Genomic DNA, 18,413 nt, shown 5'->3' on the forward strand with positions numbered 1-18,413 from the left:
GCTCCACTCCAGTGCGCACAGGGAAAAAACGACAAGGGGGAAGTTCCGGACGGGTGGGAGTTGAGGGTGGTGGTGGGGAAGCTGAGATACAGGTGGAAGGTACCAGTCCATGCGTTACAAAGTTGCAAACAAAGAAGAATGTTGCAAAAGTTTAGATGAGCCTTTATTTGTCTCACAGTGGAGAAATGTACGTTTCACAGTAGCAAAAACAAAATACATGAGCTGCTGTAAAGTCAGCTACTCTCGCGGCTCCATCTTTCAATCCGTCATTAAATCTGGGGCACTTTCTGCATCCTCTTTGTTACAGTGATACCTCAGCTCATGAACTTAATTGGTTCCCAGAAAGTGTGTGTAAGGCGAAAAGTTCGTCTGCCGAACATTTATTTCCCATAAGAAACCATTAAAATGAGAATAATCCGTAACATAATTTTTTAATTTCATAATTTAAAAGTACTACAAATGATAACAAACCACATCTGCGGTCAAAGAAAGTGGGAGGACGACAACTAGACTGCCAGCCACCGTGGCGCTGTTCGACCATGTGGTTTGGTGTTCATCCGCCGAAAAGTAGTCCGGCAGCAACCATGGCGGCGTGTGGTTTGGTTCGTCCGCTGAAAACTAGTTCATCAGCCGAGACTATATGCTTGCAAATTTAATGTTCGTGAGGCAAATAGTTTGTGAGCTGAAACATTCGTATACGGAGGTATCACTGTATATGAAGCAGTTCTAGATGAAAGAGATGTCCAAGCCTCATTTTCACCAGTGGATAAGGGACGACATGGTAGAATGTGCATATCTGTTACAAGCTAAGTTTGGAAAGCAAACACAAAGCGGTACCAGCCATTCACGAAAACAGATTGTCGGACATCTCTTGTCCTATGTAAGTCCACTTCAATTCCAAGCCGCGACAGATCCACATACACATCGGAAATCGCATTTTTGTTTCCTCAATATATATATATATATATATATATATATATATATATATATATATATATATATATATATATATATATATATATATATATATATAAAAATGCCGATTTTAAAAATATTTGCAGATCCCATTAGGGAATGTCACAATGTAATTTTTTAAAGGATTACACCAAACAAATCCATGTTTGTCGCCTATCAGCGGCAACACCAGTGATGTAAAATGGTAAGCCATTTCCACACCCACACAAACCAGACGGTTTGAAGGAGCTTGGCGCAAACCTGCAGGCTCTAATGAGTAAGCACTACTATGATTTCTATGCCGAGTTGTGTGCCATTACCGAGCTCTAAAACGCTGTGATTAAACACCCATTTCGCGACACCCCGTGTGTACATATTCCCGCAAATGCCAGAGCCAATCGGCCCTCTGTTAAATCACTTTAATGGCTCCAATTTGGACACAACACTTCTATTATTGGGGTAATTGCATACTCAGCATTTACAAGCACGGAAAGGATAAATTTGCTTGTCCTTTCTATAAATTTCACACTTTAATAGAAATGTTCAAAGTGTGTGTAGCTCTTTACGTCCCTTAGCCAGAAATACCGCACTCCTGTTAAGTGTCGCTTGGCCTACCAATCCTTGAACTCATTTTATTTTTTTTAAAGGTGTTAGAAAAGTAAGATTGGCCAAATAGGTACTGTATTAAAAACAAAATACACAATGTCCAGCGGCAAATGAGTTCATGGCGTTGAATACAGCACAATCTACCGGTGTGTGGTCAAAATAAATCAGTTATGTGGTGCAGGTCAACTCAAGGGATCTTACAGAGGCAAACTATGAGGTGTGGGAGAGACGCGGGAGTGCAGCTGATTTCCGGACTATAAACTGCGACTTTTGTCACAAGCGTTCCTGATTTCCGGACTATAAACTGCGACTTTTGTCACAAGCGTTCAACCCTGCAGTTTATGCAACGATGCGGCCAATGTATGCTCGAGCGCCCCGTGGGGCGCTCGAGCACTAAAGGTAAGAGTGAGCTTATGAGTTAATGTAACTACGGTAACTACGCGTGTGACTTTTGCATTTAAAGTGGCGCTCAGAATTCAATGGGAGGCTTGAATAACCCGCGGCGAGAAACCGTTTACCAAAACTGGCCATATGCGATGAGCAACTTTTGCATAAGTCTTCTAACATATTTCTTTTGTGTCTCAGTGACTTGGTGTATTTTTTTTTTTTGTACCCAGACCCGTTAGCGAGTGCTAACGTATTGCTGCTTTGTCTCACCTGTACCGGCATGATTTTCTTTACCAGCTATGTTCGGGCCGTGTTACTACCGTAATATATGCGTGTTGTATCACAGCTGCGTCACAGGCACGGTTTTGTAAGAAAAGTCAAGGTATATTATTAAAACTTTGAAAACTTTTTCTTCGTATCGTCTTTCTTTATAAACATGCAGTTTATAGTCAGGTGCGGTTTATGTATGTACAAAATGGTTTGTCCTTTAAAAATGTACTAGGTGAGGCTTATGTGTGATTTTTAGTCCGGAAATTACGGTAGGAGTTATGTCAGGAGACTCTGGAACTTTCTTGACTATCAGCTTGAATGAACGTCAGACCTCGTTTGGATGTACAACTTCTCATACAAGTTAAGTCTCACGATTTAGTCGGAAGACTCCTGATTTTGACCAAAATACTCACACCTCACAATTAGAGAGCCAAATGTACCGTTTTCAAAAAAAAAATGTTTTTTTTTTTTTTTTTTTTTTTTTTCCGCTCTCATTTTCCACCATTTTGTAACAATCCCGTTCACCCTGATTTGGAAAGTGACCAAACTACGAATAGCCTCAATCGGCATCATTTTCCGTTTAGTGTCCGAAAAATGAGAATCGAGAATAGCTCGTCTCGCAGTGCACGTGATCTCATACGTTCGAGAACAGCAGACGAATAAAGATGGCTGATAATAGCAGCGAGAGTGATAAGCTTCCTGCAAAAAAAGTGTTTCAATTGTAGCTAGCTATCTATTAGCTATATGGCGCATCTGGCTCTCTATCTATCTAGCTAGCTATAAGCTATCTATTGACTATCTATTAGCTGGCTGGCTAGCTTTCTATCTATTTCAGTTACTTCCGGGTTGAGTGAACGCTGGCACATGTGCCGCTGCTCATCCACAGAAAAAACTTATCCTGTGACTGTAAAATGACCTTGAGAGTTTCAAAAGGCGCTTATAAATTAGATGTATTATTATTATCATTGTTATTATTATTGTTATTATTATTATTATTATTATTATTATTATTATTATTGCACAGTTAGTACAGAGTTGTGCAAGAAAAGCAAGGAGAGAAACTTGGGATGACGTACAAGACCACAAAGCAACTATTGACACAATACAGAAAGTTCATTTGTAAAGTGAAACAAAAGAAAATGTCAAAAATAAAATACATTTTATACAAATTGAATGTATAAATAAACAATCAAAGCATTTTGTGTTTTATTTACTTTGAATTTACACTTTGGTAACGCTCACATTATTTTAACACGCACTACAGTCGCCAGTACAAAAATCTTCCGATTTATGATTTCTGAAACTTAACATGTATGACTTCTCCTATGCTTGTTAAACAATCCATACTATCTGTGTCAAGCGTGCGCCAGCACAGCATGCATTTCCTTGTGCGAGTGTACCGTGAATGCACGTAGCCCGAATGATAATCACAAATTGGTCAACTCTTGCAATGTCCTTATTATTGTATAGTGCCTCTTTGCAATTTTTTTGCTGATGATACTAGTGAGGCGTGTTCGACCAGAAACAAATTCCTTGTGTGTTCTACATACTTGGCAATAAAGATGATTCTGATTCTGATTTACGTACAAAAAAAAGGCCAACACTAGCTCGTTCCGTGAAGACGAAACAGAACATTTGCCACTGAAATGATGAATCCTGTTAAATGTGTATTTGGCTTTGAGAAACTCACATGGTGTCTTAAAACCTTTAGATAAAATACAAACTGTAATATAATATGCAATGTGAGTTTTATCTCAGATGTTTTGTTTGTGGTACAACATGAAGCTTAACACCAACGACTCAGCGGCATATTTTTGCAGCTGAAATCTCTGTTGAGCATCCAGAAGCAAATGTATAACTCAAACGGAAAATTCCCTGAAAAAAAAAATCCACTATCCTCGTCTGCTACTTTGACAAAGACATTGTAGGGGGGGTGGTCCATGGAGGAAAGGCGGAAATACGTATAAGCCAAGTGAGTTTCAACATGTTGATGGAAGCAAAAAATAAATAAAAAAATGGGGGGGAGGAAACGAATGGGGAGGAGAAGGCGAGAGGGGAGAATGCTGTGCCGATAGTTCATCAAAAATTAATGCCCACCGCATTGGCATAGACATCACGTAGCGGAAAAAAACAACACATGCCAAACGCCTCAGTGCTCCCTTGCCCCCCCCCCCCTCCCCACATCGACCCCCCCCCCCACCACCCACTGCTCTCCTTCACCTCCTCCCCTCCAGCATGGGGGCTTTCTGATCAGGTGAACCTGGGGAGATATGAGCTCTGACACCTTTGAGAGTTCACACCGAGTGCCACGGTTTGAATTGCAGGAAGTTCCACCAGCGTAGCCGCTGTATATCTGGAGCGCCGCCCCACTCCTCCACACGCCTAATTGCTGTATTTAATGGCCCAATAAAAGAGATGTGAGGGGAAATAGTAAGCGCTGATATGCAGTATTGGTCGCTGCATATTGAAACATATTCCTATCCATGACATTTACTTGTTCATCTATTACAAGGAAATTGGACAAACGTCCCTAAAGTCGTCAGTTAGCAAACAGGAAAAAAGGTGCGGCAAATGTGCCTCAAAGGTTTAACTGTATATGAGGGTCTGCAGCTCAGTGAGCAGAATACAGGTGTCAAAGCTCAGGGCATTGCGTTTCTTTCTAAATCTGCACTTTTAACCCATTCACTGCCATTCACAAATTTATTCAAGAATTGAAAATATGATGTAGAGCGCCATTTGTTCGGGTTTTGTTTTTTCTTGCTGGGGTGCTGATATGTTGGCCAGACTTCTGGCAATGTTTTTTTTTTCTTTTTATCAAGTTTGCACTTTGTTCCAGCTTCCGCTGTTATTCAAGCGCTATATAAACCAATATGTATGTATTGCATTTTATTTTGGACAGCTGCCGTCATTTCAATCTCATATAACTCCAGACCCATATAACTTAAGAATTAAGTCTTTGTTTCTGATGAACTAAGAGACTGTACGGTTTCTTACGCTGCATTGAATGTTTATGTCGTCCTAAAACTCAATATTCTGGAATTTGAGTGACAATGACAAAAACCTTTGCACTGGATTGGACACATTTTTGCACGTCTGGCAGTGAATGAGTTAATAACACCGAGATGCATTACAGATATTAAACATAACGGCATTAAAAATGCCACAATAGTGAGCAAACTATGTTCTTTGTGATTTCAAAAATAGCTTACTTCAGAATCAGAATCATTTTTATGGCGAAGTATGTAGAACACACGAGGAATTTGTCTCCGGTAGAACACGAAGCACTATCATCAGTATCATCATAAGAAAAATTGAGGGACTATACAGTTCTATTTGGGTTACTGTTTAGAGAGTTAATATGAAAAATGTAAAAATGAAAATGTAAAATGTAAATTTCTCCACTGCGAGACTATTAAAGGCAAATCCAATCCAATCCAATATCTTGGGGGAAGAAGCTGTTTAAATGTCTGCTGGATTTGGTGTGCATGGATTGGTAGTGCATGCCTGAGAGGAGTAGCTGGAAAAGGTGGTGGACAGGGTGTGGAGGGTCCAGTAGGATTTTCCACGCCCTTGTTTGGATTATTGCAGTGTGCAAATCCTTGAGATTGGGTAGGGCCAATGATTACTTTTCCATTACTTTTCTTGCAGTAATATGATGAGGTAATTTTGCATTTTCATGGTTCTTCCGAGGAAACTCAAAATTAGTACGTGGCCAGAGCAAAAATAATAATAATACATTGACACCGCTGAAAAGGAATACAAAGTATAACAACAGATTATAATAATTTTTAATGGTTTCTTATGGGAAATAAATGTTTGGCAGACGACTAAAATGACTTTATTATACAGTACAGTTTATTTCTTTAATTACAGTACAATAGCACATTTATTACACATAAAATATGGTATATTGTGTGTAGTTTTAAGGCGTATTTAGTAGAAAATTATGTTTTATGGGGACGTGGGAACGAATTATTCTCATTTTTAATGGTTTCTTATGGGAATTAAATGTTTGGCGGGCGAACTTTTCGCCTTAGACACACTTTCTGGGAACCAATTAAGTTCGTAAGCCGAGGTATCAATGTATAATATAGAAATATATAAAAGTTTTCTTACAGTGGGAAATGGAGTCGGTGGCTGCTAACAGTAGTTGGAAGACCTGTTGTGGCTCAATATTACTTCACATATAAGCCTGTGTATAAGACGCATGGTCATCATTTGAGGAAAATCAAGCCTTGTATACCGGAAAATACGGTAATCAACAGAAGAGGCCGAACTGAGCAGGACACTCGTCCTTGCATTTGACTAGAAGTGAACGACGTACATCTTCATGCATTAGAAGCTCTTCATTAAATGTAAAGTGATGACACCACCATCATGGCTCTCTCTTTATTGATGACCCAGTGCAGTGCATCAGTCCATTAAAAGCCCACTTCTTGCAAATGTGCAGCTACATTGGCAGTTGTAGTGCGCGTGTGTGTGCGTGTGTGTGTGTGTGTGTGTGTGTGTGTGTGTGTGTGTGTGTATATGTGTGTGTGTGTGTGCGTGTGTGCCCGTGTGAGAGCTCTCTACCTGCTGCATTAACTTTGTGGAGGCCTCTTGGGAAGCATTCTTTCTCAGATTCATTGTCCACTAGGCTTAGAGTTCTGGACGGGACACAAAGGACACAGTCAAAGGCTTTTTTTATGGAAATAGGCATGAATACACCAAAGCGCTAATTCAATGAGATATTGCCCATGATTCACATTAACAAGTGTACAGTTTCAATGGCTGACCATTTCACTGGGTGGCAGGGTGGGGGAACATCCATCAATCCCCATTAGCAAATGAATTCCTCATGGAACTGTGTCATATCAAATCTTTCACACCCGTGCTATTGGGAGGCATATACATACGCACGCACAGCGAAGCACACATGTTTTTTTTTCCTTCCCAAAAGCACTTTTCCTCCTACTTAACGCCTCAAAACGTAGACACCGAGAATTCTAGCGGAGTGAGCGCATTAAGAGGAATAACTAGTGAAAGAAAGTGAAGCCTCTTCAAAGTAGCGGCGTGCTAACAGCTGCGGGCTGTCACTGGTCCTGCGAGCAGGTATGCGGGATCTGCAGGCGTGGATGTCTGACAGGTGCGTGCGTGTGTATTGCGCACAACCGAAATGCTATCAGTATTACAGGGAGGCGGCTTGTTCGCTGGTAATTGGCTTGTTTCAGACGGCAGGAAGGAGCTCCCAGCAGTGAAGAGGAAACACACTTCCTGTCACGTTGCTTGTTATTAGCGGGGACAAGTATGCAGAGACACCCCCCCCATCTAAGTCGGGTATGCTCTTGTGTTTGAGAAAGAGAGTCCGAGCGAGAGTGTCGCCCGTGCACACCCTGTCCGTGACCGCAGGGTTGATGAGGATGGCTGGCAGGATGTGGCTTACGAGTGGTACCTGATTTTGGTTTCTTTTGGAGCGCAGCATGCGACTGTGAGCCCGAGGCCGTGCTTGTAATGCAATAATACAAAACCACTATAGACAGCGCTGCTTTTCTTCTCTGCTTGGTTTTTATTCCAAGTAGCATAAATGAATTGCCAGTTTACAGGGTGTGCTTAGCGGACGCAGCGCTGAACACCCCATAAAGTTTCATTAAATGGCTTTGGGATTTGTATTTATTTGTTTTAATTGAATTGTTAAGTTTCAATCATGATGCGAGGTGGATTCTTGGGCTGGCCCACCAGTAGGTGAATGCGTAAAGTACCATAACTCATTGATTGCCATTCCCGTTGCATTTTGTTCACGATTAAAATTAATTTCGGTTTTTAATAAATGTTTTTTAATGTCTTAAATTTGAAAAAATAAAATGTACTTTTGAATGAATGAAGGGTTTGGTCCGTACGAACTGTTTAGGTTTGCTACGTTAAACAAGGTTAACTCATTGACTTCCATTCTCGAATTTATTCGGCAATTGAAAAGCATGACATGGAGCGCTATTCCCAAATTTGTTCAGGTTTTGGATTTTCTGGCGAGGGGGTGCCAATAAAGAGCTGGTCAGACCTCTGGCAGTGTTTTTCTCTCCCACGAAATGAGCATTTGCTTTTTGTACAACCACCCACATTTCAAGCTCAGATAACTCCAGACGCATATAATGTCACGGTTTGCGAGGTGGTGATGGCGGGTTCGGATCCCAAAAAGCAGGCAGGAGGGAGCAGGAGGTTGTTTGACAAATTGTATTAAAATAAAGTCAGCAGGAACAAAATGTAAAACATCAAAATGATCTGAATGGAAAAAATACAAAGTAGCAAAAGAAAACCAAGTGTAAAAGTCCGCCAAGGTTAAACAAACACGTACACAATGCATGCAGCAAACAAGCAGCAAACAAACAATGAATCGGCACCGGATGGTCGTGCCGGGTGTTCTTTTAAATGTCAATGATTAAACGACCAACACCTGCGAGGCTGCAGGCAGGGCTGACGTCGCTACCCGCTGGTCGCCAATCTGATCGGGACGACCAGCACCTGTGAGGTGTAGGCGGGGGCGACAGCGCCCCCCGTTGGTCGTCAACCAGATCATGACAGTACCCCCCCTTCAAGGGGCTGCTTCCAGAAGTCCCAACAGTCTCCCAAAAAGGTCCACTCGCCAGGGAACGGTCGGTGGAGAGGGCAACCGCTGCCTCTCCAGCACACGACGGGCGGCGGCCTGATGGGAACGGGACTCGGCCTGGGGTGGACGAAGACGCGGCACGGATCGTCGTGGGCGTGAGTGCGATCCCTCTCGCACGTTCACGCGACGGCGCATGGCTCTGCGTGGACGTCGAACTGCCAGGCGCAGAATGGCACCCCGTACGGCCGTATGGGACCAGGTCTCGGCCGGACGCCGACGTGGGCGTGAACTGCCCGGCTCCGGGGGAACGAGACCAGTCCAGAGTCGCTCCGGGATCCAGCGGTGAGTGGGGTCTCGGACTGACATTGACGCGGACGTTGCACGGCTCGTTGTGGATGAGACTCAATTCGTCATGCACGACGACAGCGTGGCTGGACGTGGGCGTGCAATGCCAGTCACCCAGGGTCACCCTGGACGGCCACCTGGAAGGAGGTCTCGGCCGGACGTTTACGTGGATGTTGCGGCTCGTCGAGTGACGCGATTCAAACGCGACGAGGCTTTCGCTAACGTGGACGTAGCATTGCCAGGCACAGGGTGGAAATGAGACGGGTCCGATGTACCTGCGGGATCCGATGGTTGGCCGATTCATTCCGTCACGTTTTGCGAGGTGGTGATGGCGGGTTCGGATCCCAAAAAGCAGGCAGGAGGGAGCAGGAGGTTGTTTGACAAATTGTATTAAAATAAAGTTCAGCAGTAACAAAATGTAAAACATCAAAATGATCTGAATTGAAAAAATACAAAGTAGCAAAAGAAAACCAAGTGTAAAAGTCCGCCAAGGTTAAACAAACACGTACACAATGCATGCTGCAACCAAGCAGCAAACAAACAATGAATCGGCACCGGATGATCGTGCCAGGTGTCCTTTTAAGTGTTATTGATTATAACGACCAGCACCTGCGAGGCTGCCGGCAGGGCTGACGTCGCTACCCGCTGGTCGCCAATCTGATCGGGACGACCAGCACCTGTGCAGGTGCAGGCGGGGCCGACAGCGCCCCCCGTTGGTCGCCAACCAGATCATGACATATAACATAGGAATAGACATTTTTAAAGCGCTGGTCAGACCTCTGGCAATGTTTTTCCCTTCCACGAGGGGGCAGAATTTGCCTTTTGTCCATGTTAGCGCTTTGTTACAGCTTTAGCTATTTTTAAAGCATTCTGTAAATCAATATGTATGTATTGTATTTTGTGCAGCTGCTGCCATTTCAAGCTCAGATAACTCCAGACCCATATAACTTGGGAATTATTTTTTTTTTCTGATGAAAGAAGAGAGTCTAAAGTTTCTAATGCTGTATTGAATGTTTGTGTAGTTCTAAAAGTAAATATTCTGTGGTTCCTTGATTTTGAGTGACAATGACAAAAACCCTGGCAGAGGAGTACACATTTTGCAGATTGTCTGGCAGTGAATGAGTTAAAAACAGAAAAGTGTGATGCAAAGCCTAGTTTGCAAATTATTTTGAAGAACTGAATTCCACTTGGTGGAATAAATTGTGATGAAATATTCCAGTAATTGCAAAAAAAAAATGTGAAGTTGTCTACATGGTTCTGGTTCAGTTTGGAACAACCGTTCTCATTATGACGCGTTGCACAGCCTCATTGCTAAAAGTTGAAAAATGGTTGTAAATTACCGCCACGTGAATCCACAGTGGTACAGTTGAAAATATAAACGAGTGAGGTGTTGAAACGCTTGGTTTGGTTTGGAATTAACAAAATGCCCAAAAAAGTTGAATTAACAGAAGCTAGTCTTCAACACTCAATTCAACATTTAGATGCATTTTGATGTTGGTCAAACACTTGAGTTCAATCAATACAAGTTCAGCAAGGTCACACTCTAAAGCTCCTTTGACGCATTTCACATTTTTCACCCCTGACTTTCATCGTCTGTTCTAAAGATAGTTTGAAGAAAAAAAACCAAAGTGATACCGTTTACCATCAGGAGTTGCAGTCACATTTAGCCTATTTATATTCTGACGCTCGCTAAATGCCTTGTGTCAAAATTGCTCTCCCAATAAAAAAATCTGAGGATATTTTACATAAAGTGTTCTTAAAATACTGTACTTCTTTGGAAATGTCTGTAACATACAGAGCAAGAGAGAAAGAGAGAAAGAGAGATTTCTAGACAAAAGATGTGTTAATTGATGATGAGAGTCAATGTTCTTTAAATATATATAACCAACCATCATCCATTAAATGGAGGAAACAAGATTTCCTTTGGGTTTTTGTTCTCAATTCATCACATACTTTGTCATTTTAATTTAATTCTTTCTTTCAGGGTCAAATGATTGCGCGTGGCCCTCGGCACTTTCTTTATCTCCTCCGCACACATTGCCTTTTGCTCGTTTGCGTCGCCTGGCGCACTCGAACGAACGAATAGAATGGGAGCTTTGGATTGGCAACAACGAGCGAGCGAGGGATGGCAATCGAATGCGGCCAATGTGTGAACTAGTAGCCTTTACATGAACCTGCTCCCTGATGACTCCTGCCCTTCTTCGGGCCAACTACCTGCTGGTGGAACAGCAGATGACTGCTATGGGGTACAAAGAGAATGTGTGTGTAATTGCATTCAAGATAGAGAAGAAAGATTCAGTATGCGAGGGGAGGATTATGAGGGGTAGAGATGGGGCTAAAAGCTGAGTCGGCTGTCGTGCGAGAAGACCCGAAGAGAGTTCGACTGTGTGTGTGTGTGTGTGTGGGGGGGGGGGGTGCGCGCAACCGTGAGTGTAACCGCTCTTTGTACTCCTGCTGTCAGCAAGCATGCATAGATAAGATCAGACCTGGGCATGACCCATCACATGCCAACTCCTCACGCTCATGTCTGACCTCCATTTGCCTCGCTGCCTCTGCCCTGCCATGCATCCCTGCTCCTCGCGCCACCTCCTTGAAACGCACAACAATCTCCAGGTGTTCCTTTGTTCCATTACACTCTTCGCTCTGCTCTTTTCAATTTCCCATGTTTTCCGTAAGCCTTTTGAAAAGCAATACCGCAGGGGATGGAATTGAAAGTGGAGACAGAAAATGCGCTGAACATCACACCATATATTATAATTTAGTAACACATATTTCAGTAGCATTAACATACTGTCATTGCAAGTAACAATAACGCAAATGGGAATTTTCTTTTTAATAAAATTAAATTAAACAAATCAGCTGTTGGCTCATGTCCAACTTTCAGGGTAGATAAGCAAAAGAATCAAAATTTTAAATCTTGAACAGTGGTTCCGCAACCTGGGTTCAATTGAATATTTGGTGAATCAGTCTCGGGGGTTCAACAGAGCTGCTGCCATGGAGGTCGACCGTCACTCCTGTTGCATTTTGTGCACAATTAAAAATAATGTCTTTTTTTTTAATTAAATGTTTTTTAAATGTCTTGAATTTGAAAAAAATATATTTATATATATATTTAGTGAACACTAAATCGCCATGGTGGTTTGAGGTTTAATTTAGACCGTTCTTACAATAGACTTCGTAGGTCATTACCACGTAGGCTTAGTCATGCTGATGAGGTGATACCAGTGCCAATGGGGCAATCATAGGGCATTAGAGATAATCAGCCACAACAAAAGAAGTAATCAGATTATTTTAGGGAGTAGTCCACTGCTCCTTCAACCTTAGAGCAGGGACCTATCAGAGCAGAGGTCTGGCACCGCCACCTCTGTCCTAGAGCTACCAGCACAACTTTAGGTCTCTGACAAAGCTTTTCGGAAGAGGAGCGAAATGTCCGACACCTTCAAAGAAGTACAGTACAGTACAGTACTTTTCGTCTATATATGTATATATGTTTAACTTTTCATGAATGAAGGGTTCAATCTGTAACAACCGTTGGGTTTGCTACCTCCAACAAGGTTAAGAACCACTGCACTAGACCCTAGAAAAGGGACTCATTCAGAGTCAATCGCGGCAGTCCACTGTATATCCAGTGTTCTTCTGATTGATGTGTTTCAGAAAATGTGTTCCCAATGAGATTGAAACTAATGCAGGCAGGCACTGTAGCTTACCTGCTGTTGGTGTCCAGGCTCACACAGTTGTTGTTCCTGCTCTGTGTCCAGCTGTGAGTTTGAGCTAAGTGGCCCAGCGCCGGCAGATAGGACAGCATCTGTCATACATCATACAACCAGGTTAGGGAGGGAGGAGGATGGGAAAGGAAAAAAAAAAAAAAACACCCAGAGGAGGACATACCACTTTCTTGAGGGATAGCGGTTCACTACCCACTCTAATTCCATTTTTGCAGCAGATATTCCTGAATACTGCATCCACCAATACCAGTTTAAGCCTGGTGGATGAGATTCTGGCAACTATCTCAGTTAAGACTACTGGAGACAGATCTATAGGACAGATCACCAGAGATTTATGGTTTACGCCCACATTCAACACAACTGGATGCATAACAAATTTTCCACATTAATTAAAAAAAGCATTTTTTAATTCAATTTTACTTTGATAGTAAATGGACGAAATAACTAATCTATTTGCATTCAATCCTTACATTGGCTTGTGATGGCAAAGTGTTCTGCTAAGTCTTTCAGTCCATTTTCCACAAGTTTCTGGTTTAATTTGAAGTGTTGTGTGCACCAAAACTCCACCAAGACTGAAAGAAGGTCCAGGAGGATGGTCAGCAGATGTGTTGAGTGCTTCTTGTCACTGTCAGTGTGGGCCTGCGGGAAGATGAACCACAGCTTAGTTTGGTACAGTAAAGTCTCGTTATATCGATATCGGTTATATCGATAGTACTGCTTATTACGATACTATTTCTATGAACGCAATGAGAAAATTTACATGCCGCAGGATCGGATATAGCGATAGTCCGGTTATATCGATATTTTTTTTCCCACTCCCGAGAATATCGATATAACGAGACTTTACTGTATATTAAAAAGAGCAGGAAACGTTCACGTCAGATCACCAACAACGTGAGCATATTCTAGAATATTTACCTCAGAGGCAGCCTGCATTGTGAACTGGACGAGCTTTTTTATGGCGTGTGATATGAGAGTTGAGCGTTCCCACACAGTCCAGAAGGTTCCATGGATCAATGAACATGATATGGGTACCTGACGGTCTCCTGGTTCTGGAAGCTGCCTGAAATCTCTACAGGAAATGTGATTTAACCTAAATTATTCAAAGTCAAAGTCAGCTTTATTGTCAAATATGCTAATATGCATGACATACAGCACAGATGAAAGTACTGTCCTCTCGCACCCAGCATGCAAGGCACTTATAATTACTTTAACAAACATAAACATGAAAACGCCAATTTGCCGGGAGAGGGGATTATTAGTTTGTCAATACAAAATGGGGTCAAAATTGACAGTGGTGTTAACTCATTCGCTGCTATTCCCAAATGTATTCGGGAATTGAAAAATGTGACGTGGAGCGCCATTCACAAATTTGTTCGGGTTTTGGTTTTTCCGTGCGGGGGTGGCAGCATTTGCCTTTTATCTACATTAGCACTTTGTTACAACTTCAGCTGTTGTTAAAGCGCTATATAAATCAATGTGGATGTATTGTATTGTATTTTGGACAGCCGCCCCCATTTCAAGCCCAGATAACTCCAGACCCATATAACTTAGGAATTAACTCTTTTCTTCTGATGAATCTACTGTTTCTTATGCTGAATTGAATGTTTACGTAGTCCTAAAACTCCAATTTATGTGGGTCCTGATATTCGAGTGACATTGACAAAAACCCTGGCACTGGAGTGGACACATTTTTGCATATCATCTGGCAGTGAATGACATAATCGATTTATTTTACGCTAATACTACTTATACTGACTATACTGACTATACATTTTCTGAAATGTATTTTTCGGTACAGTTAAATTCTGTAAGAGATATCTCCCAGGTTTCATAGTGCATGTCTAAACTGTACCCAGTGTTGATGGAGTGCAGTTCCCCTTGGAAGAGCTTGAGAAAAAATGCCACGACATCACTGTGGAAGTGTAAAAGGGTTGGCAGTGCCGGCCCAGGGAGCTGGTGACATGTGGTCTCACTTGACAGGCAGTAACTATAGGGACAGACACAAACAGGAAGCAACACTGAAAGATGTGGGATATTTCAGAGTACATTGGCACATCATCCATTTTCTACACCACCATTGCTACGATCCTATTTAGGGTTCATGTCAAGGTCGAAGCTGGGGTATATCCCAGTTGAATTTTGGTGATATACAGACCACATGCTGGTCTGGCCTGATATTCATAGGGCAATAATATCCCTTTTCAGTTTAAAAACAGTCTTGCTGAAATGGCTGCTTGCACGGCTTTCACATGATGGGTATAAGATTTGGTGATAAAATATTAGTTATAAAACAACAAAAGTGTACCTAATGGCTGTCTCGAGAAAAGGCCACGGGCCCGTCTTGCACCGAGGGCACTGCAACACGCAACTGTAATACTTCTTCACGTTGGTAGGAGACAGCCAAGGGGGGTTGGTAATGAGCACCCTGTGCATAATTTGTTGGAAGCTACTTAGGAAGATAGTTGTGGCACTGCCCTGAAATTGAAGGTAAAAAAATAGAAAAATAAAAATGAATGTCAATATTTTTGTCCATTTTTATTATTTCCAATGAATACAAATCCGCACAAGGAGATACCCAAATTACAGTAAAGTCTCTGTTACTTCACATATTGGGCACACCTGCGTATAAGGCGCAGTGTCATCTTTTGAAGGAAATCAACGCTTTTGGGTGTGCCTCATACACCGGAAAATATGGTGTGTACATGTAAATGACACCATTCGTAAAGCCAAGCTATTACAAGACAGCAGTCAATAGACATGATACGACCAGGATCTTTGGGGTCAATAAACCATGGGAAGATTTGAGGATGTAACAATTTATCTTTTTAAACAAATTGTATGTTTACTCTAAAATAAAGTTCTTCAAAGACACGGTTATAAACATTAAATGAACATAGTAATACAAAAATACTGTATACATGTTGACATCACGTCATACTCGGACATTAATGAAAACAAAAACACAAAAAAAGGTTTAAAATAGCAATGTTATGTTATAGAACCATGCACCGTCAATGAACACTTAAGAAGTTCTGGAACAGGTTGTGCAGCATTTTCTCCCCTGAGGCAAATGCAACAGCTGAGAAGATACACAGTTTGGCACTTCTTGTCCTACCTGCTGCGCGTAATCAATTAGAGATGCCAGGTATGATGCTGGTGGCAGAATCCCTGGGAAAATTTCACTTCGAATTGTTTCCAACGCTTCAGTGAAGAGGCCGCAGTCAATCATGGTGCTAATGTTGCTGAAGTCTGTTTCAGTTGCCTGAAAGAATATAAGAATGGCAATAAAATGAAAGTCACATGCAGAAGAATAATATGAAAAATTATTTGAACAGTGACAAAAGTGGGAACGTTGAGGGCGGAAGTTTAATGGGAATTGGATGTGATCGCAAATCTTAACCACCGCAACTGTCAGTTCTTGCTAAATAGCATACGGACTATGAAGGGGAGGGAATGGAACTACGCAAGCATTAATAATAGCAACATGAGCGTGATCTGCCTGGGACAAATTCAGACAGAACAGAGTCGTTAATAGATATGCCAATCAAAACACCAAGATTAGCTGACAACGGTAGTTAAAACTGGTGACCTGAGGACACCGCACTTTTTGCTCACCACATCACCTTTCATTGAAATGTATGACATGAATGAAATTGAATGACCTGATCTTCTCAATAAAGCGCATGGTAATTTTGGAGCTGTACTATACCATCGAGGTCCAAAGACACCAAGTGTGAATGTCTACCTGTGACAGACGCTGATGGGGGTCGTGGTTATCAAGAAATTCAAGGAAGAGTAGTCTTGGGTGGCTCTAAAGAATACATAAAATAAAATTAATGAAATGCACTTGGTGAAAGGCCATTTGCAATAAAACCTGTGCACCTGTTGAGTGTGCGTACCTCCTGTTTGATGCCGTGCTCCCTGAGGTCTGCCTCCAGTTTATAAAAGTCAACATTCACCATACTGGGCTCAGTTGCATCATCATTGTCACCCGTTATGTTGATCTTCATGTGATGAGAATCGCTCTAACAAAGTAAAAAAATAAACAAATAAATAACAAAATAGAATAGAATCACTCATTATTTTGATCAAATGTATATGATATAGGAAAATTCCAAGTAGATCCGTTCAAAATAAATAAATGCACGATTAAATAAAATAACCCAGGCAGATGTTTACCATTGCCAGGAGCAACTACTCTTACTTGGGATTTACACCTAAATTTGCACCATCACAGAAATGAGATTTATTACATCCCACATTTTTCATGTTGTTATTTTAGATTATGATTCAAATTTTATCTTCAACCATTCATCAACATTAAAACACATAAAACTTATCCTGCAGTAAAACACATAAAATGTATCCAGTGACTATAATGTGTCCTTGAGAGTTTTGAAAGGCGCTTATAAATGAAATGTATTATTATTATTATTATTATTATTATTACTATTATTAAAAAAGAGACACGGAAAAGCTTGATGAAATGTTGCTCTACCACAACAAGGCATACAGCCTGATTATGCGACAGTTAGAACTACCTACAATACAAAAATTATCATGTCACCGTAAAATGTCCTTGAGTTTTCAAAGGTGCTTATAAATGAAATGTATTATTATTATTACTATTATTATTATTATTAAAAAGAGACACTGAAAAGCTTTTAAAAATTGCTTTACCACACTAAGGCATACACTGTGAAGATGCTACAATAAGAACAAGCTACAAATGGATGGCAACTAGTTCTCATGGCGCCATTTTAAAGTCAAAATAACAAAATAATACAACACAACACATTAAACAAAGTAATTGAATCTTAACTACTTTTCTGCATCATTGTTGTATGAATCAGTTATAAAAAAAGAGCAAAACTGAAACAAAAATATATTTCAATAAAAAACATAAAATTAGGGTAGTGGCGACAGATTATGAAATGTAACTTTTTTTTTGAATGTGACTTACCCCAAAAAGGTACTGGACAATGTGGCTAACCGGGAAACAAGGAGCATCGTGGCAAGTTGCTTCTGGCGTGAAGGGCTTTGCTATGACGTGAGTGATGGAGGCGTGAAAGGGAGACGGATCACTGTATACTGTGGCGTTACCAGCTTCCAGCAGCCTGGTAAATTCATTCAAAAGTGTTAGATTCATGAATTCCAATGTTTATAAATGGTATTTGCATACCACCCAACCAACCGTTTGAACATGACTAAACGGGATGAATCTTGGACCATGAGAAGAACCTTCCATTCTTGGAAGGCCCCTGTTATTGCTCCACTCGTCACCTTCTCCCTCCATTTTCTAACGGGATAGAAGGCAGACATGGTTTCTGTGGGAATGGCCACCTCATAGGAGCCCTCTGGGAGCCAGGAACTACTCTTAACACTGTCCAGAACATAGTTTGGAGTGACAACCCACTTTCCTGGCAAGAGAGATAGAGAAACTGAGCCAATTCAAAGAACTGGATGAAACATGGACTTTGTTTCATAGCCAAAAATATTAACTTTGTAGCTTTTGTTGATTTTTCCTAGTGATAAACACTCAT

The 18,413-nt window shown here is 41.4% G+C and overlaps 2 protein-coding genes across 5 annotated transcripts in view; one reads left to right on the forward strand and one right to left on the reverse strand.

Moving 5' to 3' along the window:
* slf1 (SMC5/6 complex localization factor 1) overlaps nt 1-18,413 on the reverse strand; it is a 61,440-nt gene that overhangs the window by 42,215 nt on the left and 812 nt on the right. For all 4 annotated transcript variants that reach the window (XM_088993706.1, XM_088993707.1, XM_088993705.1 and 1 more), the window contains exons 4-15: nt 18,065-18,290; nt 17,834-17,987; nt 16,770-16,895; nt 16,616-16,681; nt 15,986-16,132; nt 15,176-15,345; nt 14,723-14,857; nt 13,786-13,939; nt 13,338-13,506; nt 13,031-13,176; nt 12,850-12,947; nt 6,790-6,863 (exon numbers count right to left, since the gene is read on the reverse strand). In XM_088993706.1, the coding sequence (XP_088849832.1) occupies nt 6,790-6,863; nt 12,850-12,947; nt 13,031-13,176; nt 13,338-13,506; nt 13,786-13,939; nt 14,723-14,857; nt 15,176-15,345; nt 15,986-16,132; nt 16,616-16,681; nt 16,770-16,895; nt 17,834-17,987; nt 18,065-18,290 (1,665 nt within the window). The remainder of the gene's footprint in view (nt 1-6,789; nt 6,864-12,849; nt 12,948-13,030; nt 13,177-13,337; nt 13,507-13,785; nt 13,940-14,722; nt 14,858-15,175; nt 15,346-15,985; nt 16,133-16,615; nt 16,682-16,769; nt 16,896-17,833; nt 17,988-18,064; nt 18,291-18,413) is intronic.
* The window catches only part of kiaa0825 (KIAA0825 ortholog), a 162,347-nt gene continuing 145,673 nt past the window's right edge, over nt 1,740-18,413 (forward strand). Inside the window, exon 1 of the mRNA XM_088993701.1 lies at nt 1,740-1,959. The gene's annotated coding sequence lies outside the window, so the exon portion shown is untranslated. The remainder of the gene's footprint in view (nt 1,960-18,413) is intronic.

This window comes from Hippocampus bargibanti, linkage group LG04 (assembly GCF_051943395.1).
Source record: "Hippocampus bargibanti isolate YZ-2025 linkage group LG04, ASM5194339v1, whole genome shotgun sequence".
Lineage (NCBI taxonomy): Eukaryota > Metazoa > Chordata > Actinopteri > Syngnathiformes > Syngnathidae > Hippocampus > Hippocampus bargibanti.